Here is an 18,549-nt window from a genome sequence, read left to right as displayed (position 1 = left end):
ATCAGTTTCTTTACCTGGAGAGGAACATCTCCCACTACCAGACAAAAAGTGTACTATGTGGTATTTATTCTGCTCCACCACCACAATTCTCCACCTTTCCAGCTGTGATACGGTCAAGAGAAGGCCCAGCTTAACAAAGCCCAGTTGCCAAGACAGGAGAGGTGTGCACACAGAACTCCAAGCTGGTTCTCTACTGCCAGGGCTGCTGCAATAAATTCAACTCACTTGCACCAAGGTACAAAAAGAATAGTGTCACACACTGAAAACCAGAGGAATAGGTTTTAATCAGTGTATCATCTAACAAACTCATCTGTTTTATTCTGTTACCAAACACAACAATTCTAACACTATTTGAGGTCTTCAGCCTCCTCCTTCTAAAGCCTGCAAATTTTCTAGATACCGTGTGACAGCCTCTATCTCTGCAAACTCCAGTAGTCTGTTGATTAGCTTATCCAGTGCTTCTTTCCCACTTAGAATTTCCTATGAAAAAAAAGCAGACAAAAGCATTACTGACTGTCCTTCAGCATTACTCTGAAACACTCAAACCCCTGAAATGCACTTTGCCTGCAGGCCCTCCACTTGCTCATCCTTGCAGGTGACTGCCATGTGAAAGCAGCAATGGTGGACAGCAGCAGGACATCAGCTGCCTGCCTGTGCAAGGCACGTGGCTTCTGGCTGCACCAACAGCAGCTATTGCCCCTGCTTTTGTGTAACCCATGCACTTATATGAAAATCCCCTGCAAGAACAATCAAGGATCGAAGAACCTCATTCAAACATTCTTGCCCATGGCAAGAGCAAAGCTGTTTTGCAAGGAAAGCTCAACTAACTTTTGTTACGGAGTTTATGGTTCCAGTTTCACTCAAGAAAGATCCAAACACTAAGTACCTGTCTAACAAAAGCCACTTCTATGTAATTATGGAACTATTTCCCTGGCCATGGTATTCTACACTCCATTAAATATGAACCACTCCATATTCAGTATGCCCTGCATTCTCTGGAGTTACCCAGGACACCTGTGGGTACAGTTTGAAAAGTGTCGCTCCTTATGCAACAGCACTTAACAGCAAGCTGAATACCTAAGCCAAAATACTGAGGGATCACCCTAAACTTTGTTTTTCATAAATTTAATACAAAAAATTCCATTGCTTTGGTTTTTTTCCACTGTAAAAAAACCCAATAAATAGAATCATAGAATGGCCTGGGTTGGAAGGGACCATAAAGATCATTGAGTTCCAACCCCCCTGCCATGGGCAGGGGCACTTCTCACTAGACCAGGTTGCTCAAAGCCCCATCCAACCCGGCCTTGAACACTTCCAGAGATGAGGCATCCACAGCTTCACTGGGCAACCTGCTCTAGTGTCTCTCCATGCTCACAGTAACGAATTTTTTCCTAATATCCAACCTAAATAAACCCTATTTTAGTTTCAAGTCATTCCCCCTTTTCCTTCACTACATGGTCTTGTAAAAATCTCCCTCTTTCTTGTAGGCTCCCTTTGGGTACTGGAAGGCTGCAATTAGGTCACCCCAAAGCCTTCTCTTTTCCAGGTTGAACAATCTGTAAAATTCAAGCCATATGTAGATATTTACTCAGAAACAAGATCTCAGAGAATCTTAAAATGCAAACATTCAGTTTCAGTTTCTTTTAACTGTGGCCTGTGATGCAAACATAAAAGTTTTTCTCATTCTTCACTCCAGCATTAGGAGGAAGAAAGAATGGCCTAACAAAAATAAAAAGTCCTTTCTGCAAGGTTTTTCTTTTGGATGTACTATGCTTCAAGAATCTCAAATGTCACTTGCCAAGTTTAGCCGAGGGACTCATGGATCTCATTGAGGACTACATGCTTGGTCATTTTTCACTCACATATAGGAGAAAAACAGACAGAGAAGTAAGCCAGTGAGCTACAGCCTTTGCCAGTAATCTCTAAGACTACAAGAAGGCAGGAAAGAAAGTTTAAGCTTTCTAAATCTACAGTGTTCTGTCAGAGCACAACTGGCTACTTTCTTCATATATGTATATCTTAAGTTGTGCTCACAAAGCTAATTTTTTCTGCTTATGGTAAACATAAATATCTGAACACTCACATAGGCAACCCATACCTTGATATTGCGTGCATCATATGAGATCCTGTGGTCAGTGACTCTGTCCTGGGTGAAGTTGTAAGTACGAATTCTCTCTGACTGGGCTCTTGTTCCCAACTTCAGCAAAGCAGGAAAAACCAAAATCTGTTATGTTGTGTTTTAAAAAACCAAACACTTCTCTAAAACAGGATACTTAAAATAAACTGTAATGGATCAGCCTTTTCCAACTACGGACCTAGTGGTCACTGGCTTGGCATATGGGTTTTTTTAAAATATTGTGGCATTACTGAACAGTATCGTTTGTTACTCTGTATCACAGACCAAGTTTTTATATCCTCCAGCATATTTCTGTTCCAGCCCTGTAGCTGGAAGAACCACGTAACTCTCAAAGGTTATGTAAGGTAAGAGAGTCTTTATTTCAAAAAAAATATATGAGTGGGATTTTGGGGGGGGGGGGGGGGGCTGTAGCTCCCACAAAAAATAATGAAAGTAGTCTCCACTAATAACGGAAGCAGCACAGTCCTTGCGTGGCTGTCAGAAATTAGCACCGAAAAAGACTGAGATTAAGAGTAAGAAGTTAAGTTACCCTCTAGTGGTGAAGTGCGAGAGTGCGGACAGCAATTCTAACTTTCGAAGCAGAAACCCAAATGTAGCACAGTTGTGGTTAAACACTCCACTAAACACTGTGGTCTTCATAAAATGGAGAATTAGATGCTAAAAAACGCTCAGAGAAACAAATGGGTGTCTGCTTCAGTGGGCTTTGGTGAAAATTTCATCTGCACTCCACATGTATACTTCAGAACGTGGAATTTCTTGAATAAATTCTGAAACATTAGGAAAGGTAATTTACTTCTCCCTGATTTTCCACACTATTCATATAAATTTAATATATAAATATAAATACAAATCCTTTATGCAGCTTTGAAGGCTCTCAAACTGAAATTAATAACAAAAGATAAATGGGTCACTGCCTACAATGATGGGGTTAATAATCTGCAGGGACAATACACTTAAATGCAACCTGAAGTAAGTGATTAAATAGCTGAGCTGGAAAATTTGGAGTACTGAATAATTCTCTAATTCTGAAGCATTTTTATTCCAATAGATCACTGTTGAAGTTTGTACCACAAATGGGAAAATACTCTAAGAATGGGAAAAGAATGACAGGACATTCCAAGAGAAAAGCACACTTTGCAGCATAACTTGAGGTAACTCTTCCAGGAGCTATTTCTTCCTCAAAAAGTTACCTAAACTGTATCAAATAAGCTGCTACTTAACTGCATAGTGGCAGGATTGTTTATTTACTTGTTTCTTTCTAAAGCCCTGTATGGCCTTAAAATACTCCCCTCTAGAAACTTCTGAGAACTTCCAATCCCAGTTTTCATTGAACATAACTTTTTACTGATGCTAAATTTGTGTAACTCTGGCCTTAATGGGGGCATTCAGTACACAATGTCGAGTTTTGCCTTTCGAATAATTTCAGCCAGTCTTCTTTCCAGCCACCGTTGATGTCTCTTCTCATTGCCTGAGAACTCCACAATAGCATTGAGCTGGGATAAGTAAGGGCAGACTTACCACTTTAGACTACAAGATTCTTCTCCCTTGTAAGCACCCCTGGTTAGACACACACTCTCACTTGCTCTGTCCCTGTTACCCAAAGAGATCAGAAACAAATCTACAGCACAACACCCTCTCCAAATCTCAGCCACCACTTGTCCTCACCTGCAGTTTCCTGGCGCTCTGCTCTTGACTGATCTGCTTTTCCATGATCTGCTGGTACAGCTTAGCTCTCAGTGTCCGCAGAGCTATTTCCCTGTTCATCTGCTGGGACCGCTCCTGCTGGCACTCAACGGCCAGTCCTTCACAGAGGCATCCAAGAGCCCGTTGTAACAAAGAACAAACGAGCTAAATTAATTCTAACACATTAGGCAAATGAAACCTACTGGAGTGCTGGTTTGTAGGGCCTTTCAGCTGTAGGATAAAACAACATTTTAACACACTGGCCAGAACCATTAGTGCATTTTTAAACTTGTCACAGCTGCACCAGGGGGCTTTGTTCTGTGCTACAGAAAAGTCAGGGATATTTTAAAATTTCATGAAGCAAACAAGGTTCTAACATTGCCTCTAGAAATTGGGTTCACTCCAATTAGCTGTCATTATGTTAAAAACACAATTTGAACAGTCTACAGAAGCATGTTAAAACAGTGTACACAAGTTTTAAAAACCTTAGTCCAGATAAGCTCTTGGTGACTGGAGAATTCATTATTCTAGTAGAAGAGGGGGGTCTAATCAAGACTGGTGAGTCTTGAACTTAATTATGAAAAATGAGATAAAACAAAATAAAGGTCTTTAAAAGAAATGTAGTACTTCTCATTTGATTTCTGAAAGAAAAAGGCACATAGGGAACAGCTATTTTCAGGTCACTGCTGTAATTTTGTGTGCCTAAAGTGATTCTGCATCTGTACAGAGAGAAGCTCACTGAGTTTCAATAAAAACAAATCCCAAAAAAGACAGAGTGGTCCAGTCTACACACTATCTTCCCATCAATATACATTTCCCTTTCTATCCAACATACGATAGCATTATCTAGTACTGAATGAAAATCTTCAAGCCTTCTTTTTAATCAGTCATGTAACTACACAGATTCCAGCTAGGCAAAGCACGCCTTTGCTTGCCACTGGCCATTACTGTTGAAGGTACAGAGCACACAGTGCAAATTATTTACATCTGCTATCCCTTCCCTGTCACCCTCCATTTGTTCTTTCATCCTTCAAAGACAGTGTATTTATTAAACACTCCCTCTAAAACAAAACTGGCATAATCACTGTGCCCCTGGTACACAGCCCCTTTCTCACACTGCCTCGCTACAAGAGGGACAGAACCAGAAGGGGCTACTTCCTCTTTTTTGCTATAAGGCCCAGTCTTGCATGAGACAACTTGCAGGATCACAGGCTTCCTTTTCAAGACACAGATTCAGTGTGATTAGAAGTACAAAGTACAGCCAAACTTACCTGTGGGAAGGTGCACAATTCTCACAGCACTATCAGTTTTGTTAACGTGTTGCCCTCCTGCTCCTCTGGCTCTGAATGTATCAATACGCAAATCTTTGGGATCCACTTTAACATCAACCTAGAATCAAAGAAAATTACTACTCCCTGATCATTCTAAAAATATTTGGATGTCAGTGACACTCACCAGTAATAAGAAATCACTTCTCAAAAAATTGCTCCTTTACAACTGCTCCCAAGTAACAGTCATAATCATTATAATTTAAAAAATGCAGTGTCAAATATCTCTGAAAAACAAATGATGCCTTAAAAATTTCACTTAGTTTATCAAACTCTTACTCCAGGTCCTTCACAAAACAAGGTATGTGGGTGTGTGAAACAAAACAAAATCACTGTTTTGTAAAACCACTAGCTTTGGTGGAGAGTCTAAGAAATAAGCAAATATTTAAAAAACACTTCTAAGCAGCAGTGCAAGGATTTTGCTCATGAGTCAAGCCTGAATGATTCTTGCAACAGTACTTAGAATCATCTGAGGAGAAAATAGGCATATCCAGATCCATACATGTAAGGATTGCCACATTGAAAATAGGAGTCCATGATGACCTGGACCTGGAGTTTGAGCTCAGCGGATGGGAAAGGAACATTGAGATCTGATCAATGTTGCAAGGATAGTATTATAAAGAACAGGAGAACGTGTGGGAAAAGCCTACAGGATCTGGTTTTGTTTACTTTGTGTGTAAATTGCTGGTCTAAGTTAGAACTATCAGTATCAGCGAGATCTCAGATGGACTAGCCAACACACTCATTCACATTCAAAGGAGACTGTCCTTGACTTCACAGAGATGAACACCAGTAATTTAAATGAAACAAAAAAAAATTGAAAAGGACATGCAGAATCACGTTACTATGCAACACTGAGTATCTTCTTGGATATATTCTGTGTCTCAATACATGATGTAATTTAAAATTGGCTTACTCATAGCAGTGAGCCTTGTCAGTGTTGGGGCTGGAACTTAATGAAATGATCACTCATTTACATGCTCTTTCAGGCAACAGAAAATCTCTGCAAAGTTACTTCTGATGATCCATTTATACATATAAGGTACAGAGCCAAGGACTGTCACCTTCCAGAGTCAGAGCACTCATGGTTCATTTGCTGGGACTTGCACAAAGCACTTGGCTATCAGTGAAATCCCCAAAACAGTAACATGGTCTTAAATAACACCTACTCCAATGCCATACTGGGTGAGGCGGGGTACAGCACCACCTTACCACCCCAATGAACAGTTTACCTCCTCTGGCTGAGGGAGGACAATGACTGACATTGTCCCAGTGTGAATACGCTGCATTCTTGATGACATGCCCGTCTCAGGGATTCGCTGCACTCGGTGAGTCCCTCCTTCATACTTCAGATGCCTGTAGACATTCTCTCCTGAAATATGAGCAGCAGCATGATGCAACCCTCCTGGAGAGACAAACAGTGTGTGACAAATACAGCAGAGAAACACTGTATTCAACTTCATTGTCTTGGTAGAATCTCTGAAGAACTGCTGTACCTATCTCAGCCGGCGTATAGTTCACGATGTCAAAGGTCCAACGTTTGTAGTCGGCATAGTTCTGGTACATCTCAAACATTTCTTTAGTGAACTGCTGGCAGATGTCCCCTAAAAATAAAAAGGCATTACCACATAAACAGCAGGTTTTAGATTTAGCTGCAACTCTAACCCCAGTCATCAGGCAGGTTAATGCTCGTCTTCAGAAAGTATTACTTTATGCCAATAAAGTATAAAAAAAGCTTTAAGAATAACCCATAAGAGGTTTAATAGAGTTGGATGGAGGTTTGAAGTAATCTTCACTGTAGGGGCTTTGCTGACCTCCAGTTGTTCTGCCAGCTGTCACTTCTAATATGACAGGACTTCTATCATATTTTTCCTTTGGCACTAGAAGCTGGAAAAGCTGGAAAAAAAAAAAAAAATAAAAGCCATTATCTTCTTCATGACCCCAGATCTTCTCTTAATCAAATTTACAGCCAGCCTTCAAAATTGCCACAGTCTGAGCACACTCAGCCACTGATTTCCTTTGGCAAGCTAGTTAAGTAGGACTAAAAACTGTCCAATGACCATTGCAACTCAGTGCAGTCAGTGTGGAAATGCAACATGCTAGTGCATCCATATGAAAGCTAGCTGAAAATCCAGTCCTGCAAAGTCAGGTGCCAGGTCACAGGTAGCCCCAGCTACCTATGAAGATAAAGTTATTAGCTAACCCAGCTAATCTTTACATTAATCTTATTTTTGAGAAAGTCCCATTTCATATTATTTCACTCTGAACATAGAAATGAGCCCAAACACAGAGGTCTCCACTGAATCGTTTCAACTCCTTTGCTTGTATTTTCCCCACTCATGGGGTGCTGTCAGCTGAAGAGAAAATGAAAGACTGCAAGTTCCAATCAGAAATCTTTCAAGAATGCATGTTCCACTGCCACAAACAGTTACTAGGATGTCATGTCAAGTCTCAGTAGCACAGACTCACCACTTTTTTTAATCCCCTTCAGCATTTGCAGACAGACAAGCAAGCAAGAGAAATGACTCAATTAATCAGTTTCTAAGACAAAATTGTCACTAAGAAGCTTACTAATAAGTGATGTTGCCACTTCTTTTCAGGGAGAATACAGAAGCTGGACTTCTGTTTCATTAAATTCAAATGTCAGAATCTATTGGTAAGATCATAAAGGAAAGTTTTTTTGACATCTTTATTTACAAAGCTGTAAAATTTTACCTCAGGCTCACCTTTCTGCACAACACGTTCATTTTTTTATTCAGGCTTTCCTTCTCTTCTAAGGCAAGCTCTAGAAGTTGTTTCTCATCTCTGCTGTCTAGATCTAAATTCCAACAACGAGAATAGATGTTAGCCAATCTCACCTAGAGCAAATTATACCACAGCTGTCCAAAGACATGCACTGCAGCACAGAAAAGCTTGCAGCGTTTTGCCAGTGTGAAATACTCAAAGAAGAGCAGCCCAAGCCAGGATGCACATTGCTAACTCAATGATCATACCTTCCAGGTGTGCTGGAAGGAGCAGCAGATATTTTACCTGTGATTAGACTGCCCCTTCCCACATTTTAGAGCTTACTAACAAACTAGGACACATTCTCAGGTAAAGCTCACAGAAGCTCCAAGCCTTCTCTGCTGTGGAGGCTCCAGTTTACAGTAACTAAAAGTGCTGATCATTTGCCAATAGATTATACACTAAGTAGAAACTTGGAAGACGGAGTCAAGTGGAAAACCAGTCACTGCTAAAACAGGGAGCCCCCTCTCCTCTTCATATTTCTTCCTGCTTTTCTACCACTTTTCTACTCATTAGAAAGTGAAACAATTCTACTCACTGAAATTTAAAAATCAAGTCTGGTTGAATAAACACATGTTTTTACCATGCCAAGTTGAACTAGATTTAAATTACAACTGGACAATTACCAACACAAATGAGGGGAATGGTTGAAGCCAGCTTTGAGCAGCTGGGAGTAAGAGTGAGGAAACAAAGCAACGACGAGGAGGTGAAAACCTTTTGCCTTGTGGCCAGAATGGAAACCATAGGTTTGTCTCAGATGCAGCATAAAACTGGACGCTCAAACACTTCTAGCTGGTCCAAGAAGTATGTTTGCTGATCAGTTAAATAAACAGTATCAAATTAACTACTGTCAACAGCCGTGTGAGGTGGTCTGGGGGTGGTGAATGAGCTTATGGTTCAAAGGATTGGTATCCCATTCCTACCTGCCTGCACAACAGAATTCATTTAACCTACCTCGTGACTCCCATCACCAGAGGGAAACTGGGAAATATTTTTCTGCCTCACTGCGTGTTGCAAATATAAAATCCTACATCAATTGTCAGGAATTCAGGTACTAGAGAGAAGAGGGTCAGTTAGGGAGCTAAGTGGAAAACAATGGGCAGCCAAATGAAGGGGACATGTGCGTTTTAACTCGGCCACAGGATACATGGTACAGACAAAATAATTTGGCTTCATTTAATTAATTTATTGGCTGTATGTTTTACCATTCTTTTCCCTTCCTTCAACTAGAACTCACTCCATCCCTCCACATCATAATTTATGGAATTAGAAAAATTCTTTATTATATTCACTTGATCCAAAAATAGCCTTTCTAAGTTGAAATATGAATTTTCCAGAGCTTTCTTAATACTTTTTAAGTCTTTGAAGAACACTGCTTTTTCAGCATTAAATTTTTGTACTGTGTCTCCTTCAGTCTTTCTCCTCTTTTCTCCCCTGAAGAGTATTAGAGAGGGTTGAGGATTAAAATATTTTAAATAACCATTTTTTCTCCAAAAGCATAAACATCAATTTATTTTTAAAACTAAAGAATAAAAATGTTTTCTCCCTGTCCAAATAAGTCACATTTACATCTTTATTTCAGTATGGCTCTTACTGTTTTGTCCAGGTTCCTTGGCTCTCTCTCTGAAAAGCTCTTATGAACTTTTGTCCTCCTCCATTTACACTGTTGGGTACCGATTTCTCCTGTCCTTTGATTTTCCCCTCCTTCACTGCTTTAATGTAAACCCCATTCTCTCCAGGTCAGTGTTTCCCTCTCTTGCCTTAATACTTACTACTGTAGCAGAATGGATGCCATTTTTTACTTCCTACTGTGTGCACCTCCCCACATTTGTAACAATGCTGGGGGTTTTTTCCCAAATGTTGCACCATTACTTAGTTTGTAATTTTTTTTATTCCCCTTGTACTTTCTTATTCCCAAATCATACAAAAACCAGCAACAATTTTAAACTTCTTTTTACCCCAACTTCTACTGTAGCAGACTATTGAAAAACAGCAACTTCTTAAAAAACCATCGGTTTTTATTCCTTAAAGGACTCCCCAAACATTTTCAAAGAAATATTAGCTTTTGCCATTTAAATTTAGAGCTGACAACTCAGAGCCTAATGAAAGTTCATGTCATTTGCTCAATAAATATCACTGAACTGGTCAGATGGAATCCCATTTTAAATAACACGGCTAAAGTCTACCAAAGGTTTTAGGCTCGCTAATTTTTTTTTCTTCAGTTCAAACTGCTCTCAGTTCTCCTAAAAAATAACCTCAAAACAAACGCTTCCCAACTATTTCTGCTAGATGGATATCCTTCAGGTTCCAGACAATCCCTACTCTCCCAAAATTACCATATTAAGAACTCAAACTAAAGTGAGGCGAGATGAAAAACAGAAGGATGTGGCTGGATGCAGAAAGCCCTTGCAGCATGCAAGCTCCCGGGAGCAGGGAGGACCAAGGAGTGTTTCAGGGCTGGTTGAACTTACCCACAAGCTTCCCTCAAAGGCTGGGCAATGAACTTTATCACAAGCACAGCTGCTGTTCTGAAGCAAGCAAGTAGATGTGTTTTCCTTTACCTGTGCACATTGCTTCTAACTCCTGAGCTTCTCTTTCAGCCTCTTTGATTTCTTGAAACGCAGCTGCAATGGGGGACAGATCGGCAGATCTTCTCCTCAGGGTTCTTTGTTCAAAGCCATTTAATGAGTCTGCACTTAACAGATGACTAATCTGCTGGTACTCCTTGCTGAGACTCTCCAGATACTTCTGCACAGCCTCATGCTTCCACAAAGCTTGAGAATCCTGATGGTTGTTCCTGTGCCAACTGTTAAAAGACAGAGTGAACCTGGTTGTGTCCAATAAAGGCTTTGGCCTCCAAGATCCATGGTTGTGCAGTCCCACCACACAGCCTATCTTCTTCGCAGCAGGAAGGAGAAGACAGCTGTCAAGTTGGCTGCAACAGTAGCAATTGGCAAGCAGGCTCTTGAAAAGACAGACCTTTTGGAAAGGTTTCATTTTGTTTCTTATTTTTCCACCACCTGAAATTAAAAGTACACAGTGCATGGGCCAGAGTTATTATCTAGAAAAAGAAAGCATTCTATTTAAAAAAAAAACACAACAACAAACAAACACAAGGACTGCATCAAGCCCATATCATGATTTTGATTACACCAACACAAATGCAACTGTCATGGACAAAATTATTCCTGTTTTAGTCCTGGTTTAAACCAGAAGCTCTTATCACCACCATTGTACTGACTGAGGGCTGGAAAAAGTCTTTTCTCTCACCTCTTCAAACAGTTTATTTATACTATGGAAAAGCTCCTGTGGACAGGGCTTTGCAGACAACAGCTTCATTTTGCCATATGTGTCATCGGAAAAATCCAACCATTCCATGCCTTACGGGTGAAAGGAAAATGTTGCTGAGAAGACAAATCAATACTAGAGGTAAAGAATTCTATATAGAGAATGTATGAAATGTCCAGAATTATGTGCCAAACTATATCCACTACCATAAAAGGAGGACACCACACAACAGATCAGTCAATAGGACTGCAATGCACTTGCAAAAAAATCACTCACTCATATATGCAGAAAACAGGGGAACTGCTTTATGTGCTTTATGTCCCCTGTATACTCCTTACCATGTTATATTTACACTTAAGCAACATAGTATTTTTCATCCAAGAAGTGAGTAAGAAGCAGGTACTCTGAAATATAACTCCCATATTTTTCTGAGACACTTGGCCTACAGTTTTATAGGACCCAGGCTCCCCTTAGCATTACTCCTGCTCTGTGAAAGATCATTTCCTCTTAAATTTATATCATCAACATTGCAAACTATGTTATGAATTACTACTGTGCTCTAAAATTTTGTATTGGAGTGCAAGGCTCTACCAGGAAGACTAAATTGAAATCACACTTATTCTAGGACTACTCACACAGAAAAGGTTTAACAAACAAAGAAGCAGTCCCTAGTAACCCTGTCAGTGCCATGGTCCCATCTGCTCACTGATTTTTACAAAAAAGTGGATTCTGAGAAAATAAGAGCATGAACCTATTTGTAACAAGATCTCCTGGAAACACACATTTCAGTTTGCTAGCACAATTATTTTTCACTCATCAGTGACAAGACCTGCACATCTTCATGCGTTTTATTAACAAATTACTGTGACACTCTACTCAAGTCGCCCACTATTCTCACCTATTTACTTTCATCCATTTGTCCACAATGAAGAAAGAGCAATGTGCAGTAAAACCAGAAGTACTGCACCTTGCTTGTCTGAACGCCTGTTTTACTACCTACAGAAGGAGGCAAGGACCTTTACCTCTGCACCCTCCCAGATTCGCCAGCCAGCAGGTGCTATTGAATCCACAGCAGCAATTTCAAGACTGCTTTAATATACAGAAAGCAAATGATACCCCTCATGGACTGCTCTAGTGCCTAAAACCAGCTGCAGGAGAGGGATCCTGTTCCCTTCACCAGGAACACAGCAAAAGGCACTTGGGCTCATCATCTATGATCCTGGATTTAGTTGCTCAGGGGCATGAGTGGACTCAGTTCCAAAAGACCTAATTCTGCTGATGAATATGGACTTGCTCCAGATCAACATGGCCCATTGTTGTTTGGCTAAGGGTTAACCATCATCAACTCAATTTTAAAATATTAATGTTATATTTTGTTTTAATTAATTCATTAAACATATTAATTATAACCATCTAGCTAATTTTTACTGGTGTAGTTAAGAAGCAATGTACTCAAATAATAATAAATTTGTTGCATTGCTTTGCCCGAGCTCTCAGAAATAAAATTCTTGGGTTTAAATGTCAAAAAAAAAAAAAAAAAAAAAGAGTAATGAAATGACACAGATCTTCAAGGAAGTCAGAAGTTTCAAAATAATTTTGCTATGTTAAACAAAAAAGGTATCTCCTTCTCAGAGAAGGGTTGCTGCATCACATTTGCACAAAAATAAGCATACATAAAACTATTACAGAGCTATGAGCATTAGATGACCTATTAAGTGATCTCCACACCAGATTTTAATAACTTTTTAATGTGATTAAAATTACCTCGTACACATGACAAATCTAAACCAGTAAGCGAAAGTGACAACCGTAATTGTCCCATTAAAATAAAAATTTTTAAAAATAATTTTAAGACAGAGAGAGTTCTCAATCTCGCGAACACCTTCAGAGGTTATAATAAGCATTTCCAACAACCGAAGATGCTACCGGCGCCATGCGGCAGCACTCGGGCACATTGGAACCTGCAGGCGCACGGCAGCAGGAGGTACCTCAGCGCACACGGACGGGGCCAGGAACAGCTCGGGGCCGGGGCCAGGAACAGCCCGGGGCTGCGGCCCGGAGCGCCTCCCACACACCTCTGCCTCCCCCCGCAGCCCGAGCGAAGCCCCCACAGCCCGGCCCCGCTGCGGGCTCACGGGCGGACGGGGAAGGCGGGAGCGGGCAGGGAGAGGCAGGAACGAGCTGGGAGAAGAGGCACGGTCGGGCAGAAAAGGCGGGAGCGGGCAGGGAGAGGAGACGGGAGCGGGCAGGAGAGGCAGGAGCAGCGGCGGGGCGGGGGCTGCGCTCCCCGGTACCCGCGGAGGGCTCCGGCACTCACCGTCCGCACCCCCGGGCGCCGCACGGATCCCGCCCCGGCACGCGGGGCCATGGCAGACGGGAAGCGGAGCGGGCGTACTCCCGGTCCCAGCATGCCCGCGGGAAAACGCGCTTCCCGTCTCCCCGCGCCGCGCGGCAGCGCCTGAGCCACGCCGGCGGCGAAGGCGGCCTCTGCCTTTCAAACCTGGTTAGTAAAAGATTAATTGCAGAGAGGTCTGAGTAAAATAACATTAAGTTCCACTTTGTGTCAAAGCTCACTATTCAATTATATTTAAAAGGAGCTATTACTATGCTACTGAAGGCAAACAAAATATTAATAAACATTACCGTTCGGATTATGACTATGCTAGTTAGTTGCAGCTTCCTCATAAACTATGTTTCAAAACATACTATGTATTTGGACATTTTAAAAGATATTATTAAACATCATACCGCTACCTCCCAAATTAAAATGTTAAAAATACTTAATAATGGGGGTTTTATACCGATAATAACAGAAAAAACCCTTCTTCCCAGCTACTGTCATTCTACAAAATTTAAAAAAAAAAAGGTAAAACTTCGGTATTTGGCACATAAAACATCACTGGGATTTGGTGTGGTAAATATTCCAAAAGACTGAAAACTGGACTGATCAATGGGTAGGATTCAGATCAAACCTCAGTGCCTGAATGATGACTAACTGCTTGTTAAGACCTGAGGACAGCTTCTGGCTCTGCTCCACCTATGGGGACAGAAGGCAAGGCAGACAGATGGAAAACCACTTCCAGAGAACAGGACCGACCCTGGAGCTGGTCTAGTCTTCAAAGGGTCACAGCAAACAGCACCCTGAAATCTCCAAGGCACTTCCCTAGGCCTGCACCGGCAATGATGTGCCATGAGAGATGCCATCAGCCAGACACCATTCCCACTGTATCTCACTCTTCTCCCACTATGACTTCTGGGGCTCAGTGAAATGAAATAATAAAATTATACTTGCATTGGTACTCTAAACATGCAATTTGATACTTAAAAGTCTTGGGAAGGTACTCTCTGGGAGGACAACCAAGAACCTAATAAGAACACGAAACTGCAAGTAGATCACGTGCTCCAAAATTGGTTTTAAAAGAAGACGGTAAGCCAAGGAAAATCAATCAGCTTCTTCTCCAGCCAGTAATGGTTCTTGCATTAATTCCTCTGATCAAACATGATCATGTTCAGTTTTTATTATGCCTTGTGGCTGAATATTTTAACTTAAGTGTGAAAACAGAGATTGTAACAAAGTCCTGCTACCTCCCTACCAGGCTGCAAAGCACGCAGGGGCCACCCAGCCAAGACAAGGGCTGGACTCTGTGCAGTCAGCAGGGTTGCCAGGGACCATCCACCACAGGACCTATCCATGCATCTCATATTCAAAACATGTAAGATACACTCTTTCCCTAAGTTTACCGTGTACTTTTAGATTGCAATATGAGAACTGAGTATGAAGGATGTGAAATCCCATTGCTGTCTGTGCTTCCACCCCTCTTACAGTTTATTTCGATACCTTAAAACCTGCATGGCTGAAGCAGCAGCTGCTGCTGGAGCTGGTGAGGACCAGGGGTTATGGGGCACGGGCTATTTGGGGCAGGGTACCACCACCTTCCTCAGCTCCCACAGCAGCCTGCAGTGACATTGGGTGCAGAAGGGAAGAGTGACAGCAGAAAGACAGCTGGGCTCCCAGGCTTCGGAATAGACGCGGTGGTCCTGTGCTTTAAAACCTGGCACTCCTAACCTGCCAATTTAGAAACTGGAGGCAAAGGGATGGCTCATCAGACAGAACACGCTCCAGGCCTTACAACGTGCTTGGCTCAAAGGCAGGTCCATGCCCATGCGGGGGCCCTGTTTTGCCCAGGGGGGTCCCTAACTGGGTTTAGTGGTGTGCAAGGATCTCACCACAACTTCACAGGAGTAAAGTGACACACACGGCAAAAATAGCAAACTTGTTACAATGTATGTAACACTTTCATATTGCTCCTCCCTTCCAGCCCAAACAGTTCAGACTTCTGAATTCTCTGAAGGAAAAAATGGTGACAGAATCATACACATCTTGAATGCAGTCCTGTTTATTAACAAAGCCTGTAGAGAGAGCTTTGTTTTGCCCAGCACAGTGGGATTAAATGACAAGAAGTTTTCTTGACTGCGCTCCCAAACCTCACTTTCAGTTGGAGCTCGGCCTTCCCACAAAGCTCATTTCTTTGTTAATTCTCTCTCAGCTAGCCTACAAATGTTTCTTTTATTGCCTCCCTGCTTTCCTTTTCTTGGTGCTTTTAACACAGACTTTTAATATGGACACATCTAGATGCAAATTGAACCCCTATCTCTTATTTGCAATTTGCCTATTTTCAGACAGCATTCTTTCCAGTGTTTGGACTATCAGGAAACAGAGACCTTTAGCTGTCAAGAGCAGCCTTACTGCTTCAGACCAAAGGTCCACCTAGCACAATATTTGCCTGACAGTTCTCCATGATGCATCTGTTTATCATTCAACCCAACCAGAGGCATAACATGTTTTTTGCTAAGACAGAAAATAGGGTTCATAGAGTCAAGGCTTCAGCTGGTTGTAAAAAGTGCTGAAGATATGCCATGGTACAAACAGGCTCTGAAAATGATCCTGCGGGCAAAGCCAAGGCTGCCATCCCTGTAAGTAATACTCCTGCTTTGTAAAAATCAGATATGCAATACACCATTACTACAGCATATAGCAGAAAGAACAGCAAATTGGGTACTGCCTGTGAAAAATACACATACTGTGATCAGTGACCCAGGTGACTGACATAATTAGAAGCATGCCAGAACAAAAAAGTGACAAATAAACACTGTAGAGATATTCCTTATTACAGACCATACATCTAGAGAGATTAAAAAAACACTACAGAAACCAACAACCATTCACAAAAAGTGTCCATAAGCTGATGGCTCAGCTATAAAGAACTATAGGAAAGCATACTTTATGTTCTCCTCATATTTGCTATTTTCATCTCAGGAGGCTTTCTAAACATACCACTTTTTTTTTTTTTTTTCTAATTAGTAGTCCTCAAGTTAGGCTGACATCCAGGTTACTCTCTTCCAAGAAATTCTCTACTCTCTTGTTGCTTCTGTTAGCTAGAAAGGAAAGCAGCTATCATGTCATCAGCTTCAGCAAGGCTTGTGTCAAGTCAAGGACGTGGTGCTTGGGATTTTCAGTCTCATAGACATCTACTTACCGAGTACCAAATAAAATATATTCAGTGCACAGATTTTCTAATTGGCTCTTGTGAGTTACTGTTTCACACACACTTGCTTTACTTGGGAATATCTATCATGTTCATCATCTGCAACTGTAGGTGGGTAACCATATTATTACAGAACTAAGATACTTAGAAATAAATGCCACACTATAATTAATATTTTTAAAGGTTAATTACGTAAACAGAGATTTTAACTTAAGTCACCTAGTTTATTTTCCCTGTAAGATGAAATTGGTTGTAACCTTGACAGTTTAACCAGTTTTCCTTCTATGTAATGCCCCAGGCCATGTAGTTTTAGTGTTCCTGGTTGTTTTTGGTTATGTTTTGTTTTTTAAGAACTATTTTTGGGAGTAACAAGGAAAAAAAAAAAAGGACCTTAGACCTTCGGTAAAGGAGCCAAGCGATGAATAAACGCCGCTGTTCTATGGGCGCACGATGGTGTCGGGAAGTTTTACATAACCAACTGCTGAAAATGCCTTAATGCGACGGGGGCCGTCCCCGCTTGCTCACAGCCTGGCTGCCAAGTTTGCTGTTGTTTCCTTAAATACCAGCCAGGGCACTGCAAGCCCGCAGAGCCTCCCCGAGCCCCGCCGCCGGCAGAGGCTGCGCTCCTTCCCAACGCCGCCTCCCTGCCAGGCTTGCGGGCAGCCTAGCTCTCCGAAGCAGCTGTTCGAGCGCCGAGAGCGGAACGCTTCAGCCGACACTCCGGGAATCGCACAGAGAATCACTCAGGGAATCCTCACTCCCCGCCCTGGGGCCGGCCGGGCGGAGGGTCTGTGGTGGGGAGCGGCGCTGCGCCTGCGCCGAGGGGACCCCGGCGGCCATTTTGCAGCGTCAGGCGGGCGGCGAGGCCGCCCCGGCAGCTGCGCAGAGGGGCCTGGGGGAGCCGGCGGGGAGGGCGGGCGGCGCAGGGCAATGAGTTAAAGAGACGCCGCCGCCGCCCCGCCGAGTTCGGGCTTTTCCTCCCCGGCGTTCCCCCTCCTCCCGTCCCTCGTACCAACACCCGCCCCTCCCGGGCCGCCCCCAGCCCCGCCAGCCGTGCCTGTCCCGGGGCCGCCCGCGCCATGCCGTCCGTGCCGCTGCCGCCCAAGGAGAGCAACCTCTTCAAGCGGATCCTGGTGAGCCACCGGCCCCGCTCCTCTCTCCTCCTCCCGCCGCCGCTTCTCCCTCCTCTTCCCTCTCGCACGCCGGCCTCGCTCGGTACCCTCCGGGTTACTTCGCCCACCGCCGGAGTTGGCCCCGGCTGAGCGCACGCGGATGCGGCGGCCGCGCTCGCCCGGGAGGAGCCGGGCTGCCGTCGCCTCCTCGCCCCGGTTCGTCCCCGCTTCCTTCCTTCCTTTGTCTGGGGCCCGCCGAGCAGGCCGGGCGAGCCGGCCGCTGCTCGTGTCGGCGGCCGGGAAGGGCTGGTGTGGCCCCTGGCCGGGCGAGGGTGGGAAGGAGGGAGGGAGCTAGGCAGCCTCTCCGGGCCGCCGAGCGCCTTCCTCCCGCTCGCCGCGGGGACTGCGGAGCCAGCCCGGGCTGCGCCGCCGCTCCCCTCCCCGCGCAGCGCGGAAGGAGAAGACCTCGAAGCACGGTGCGAGCGTAGCAGGGGTTGCTGTTGCTTGGTTGATTTCCGTCGGTGCTTCATTTCCAGCGAGAGCGTCGGGTTTGCTGTAGGGACCGGGTTAAAAGTAGTTCGCTCGCTCAGCAGTTTTGAGTGTAGTTGAAGATGTCTGGTGGATTGAAGTATCCTGCCTCTGTGCGTCCTTTGGAGGACTTGTCTCAACCC

General features: G+C 43.4%; 2 protein-coding genes across 6 annotated transcripts in view; one reads left to right on the top strand and one right to left on the bottom strand.

Annotated features, from left to right (window-relative positions):
- Positions 1-79: 79 nt before the first annotated feature.
- MTRF1 (mitochondrial translation release factor 1) lies at positions 80-17,914 on the bottom strand (the record flags this gene model as incomplete). Of its 3 annotated transcripts, none has more annotated exons than XM_082279010.1 (10): positions 81-480; positions 2,099-2,197; positions 3,803-3,939; positions 5,092-5,209; positions 6,381-6,553; positions 6,645-6,752; positions 6,963-7,044; positions 7,875-7,966; positions 10,494-10,952; positions 17,882-17,914. In XM_082279010.1, the coding sequence occupies 9 exons, from the start codon at positions 10,927-10,929 to the stop codon at positions 361-363; spliced, it is 1,365 nt and encodes a 454-aa protein (XP_082135136.1). In that variant the 3' UTR covers positions 81-360. The 3 variants fall into 3 exon arrangements, with proteins under 3 accessions (XP_082135134.1, XP_082135136.1, XP_082135135.1); XM_082279009.1 differs by lacking the exon at positions 17,882-17,914 and adding an exon at positions 13,538-13,614; XM_082279008.1 differs by lacking the exon at positions 17,882-17,914 and having other exon boundaries at positions 80-480; positions 10,494-10,977.
- NAA16 (N-alpha-acetyltransferase 16, NatA auxiliary subunit) overlaps positions 17,374-18,549 on the top strand; it is a 62,277-nt gene continuing 61,101 nt past the window's right edge. For all 3 annotated transcript variants that reach the window (XM_082279007.1, XM_082279005.1, XM_082279006.1), the window contains exon 1: positions 17,374-17,899. In XM_082279007.1, coding sequence (XP_082135133.1) covers positions 17,846-17,899 — 54 coding nt within the window. In that variant the 5' untranslated portion in view covers positions 17,374-17,845. The remainder of the gene's footprint in view (positions 17,900-18,549) is intronic.

The sequence above is a fragment of the Coloeus monedula genome (assembly GCF_965178545.1).
Source record: "Coloeus monedula genome assembly, chromosome: 3".
Classification (NCBI taxonomy): domain Eukaryota; kingdom Metazoa; phylum Chordata; class Aves; order Passeriformes; family Corvidae; genus Coloeus; species Coloeus monedula.
This window is presented reverse-complemented; position numbering and strand designations above follow the sequence as displayed.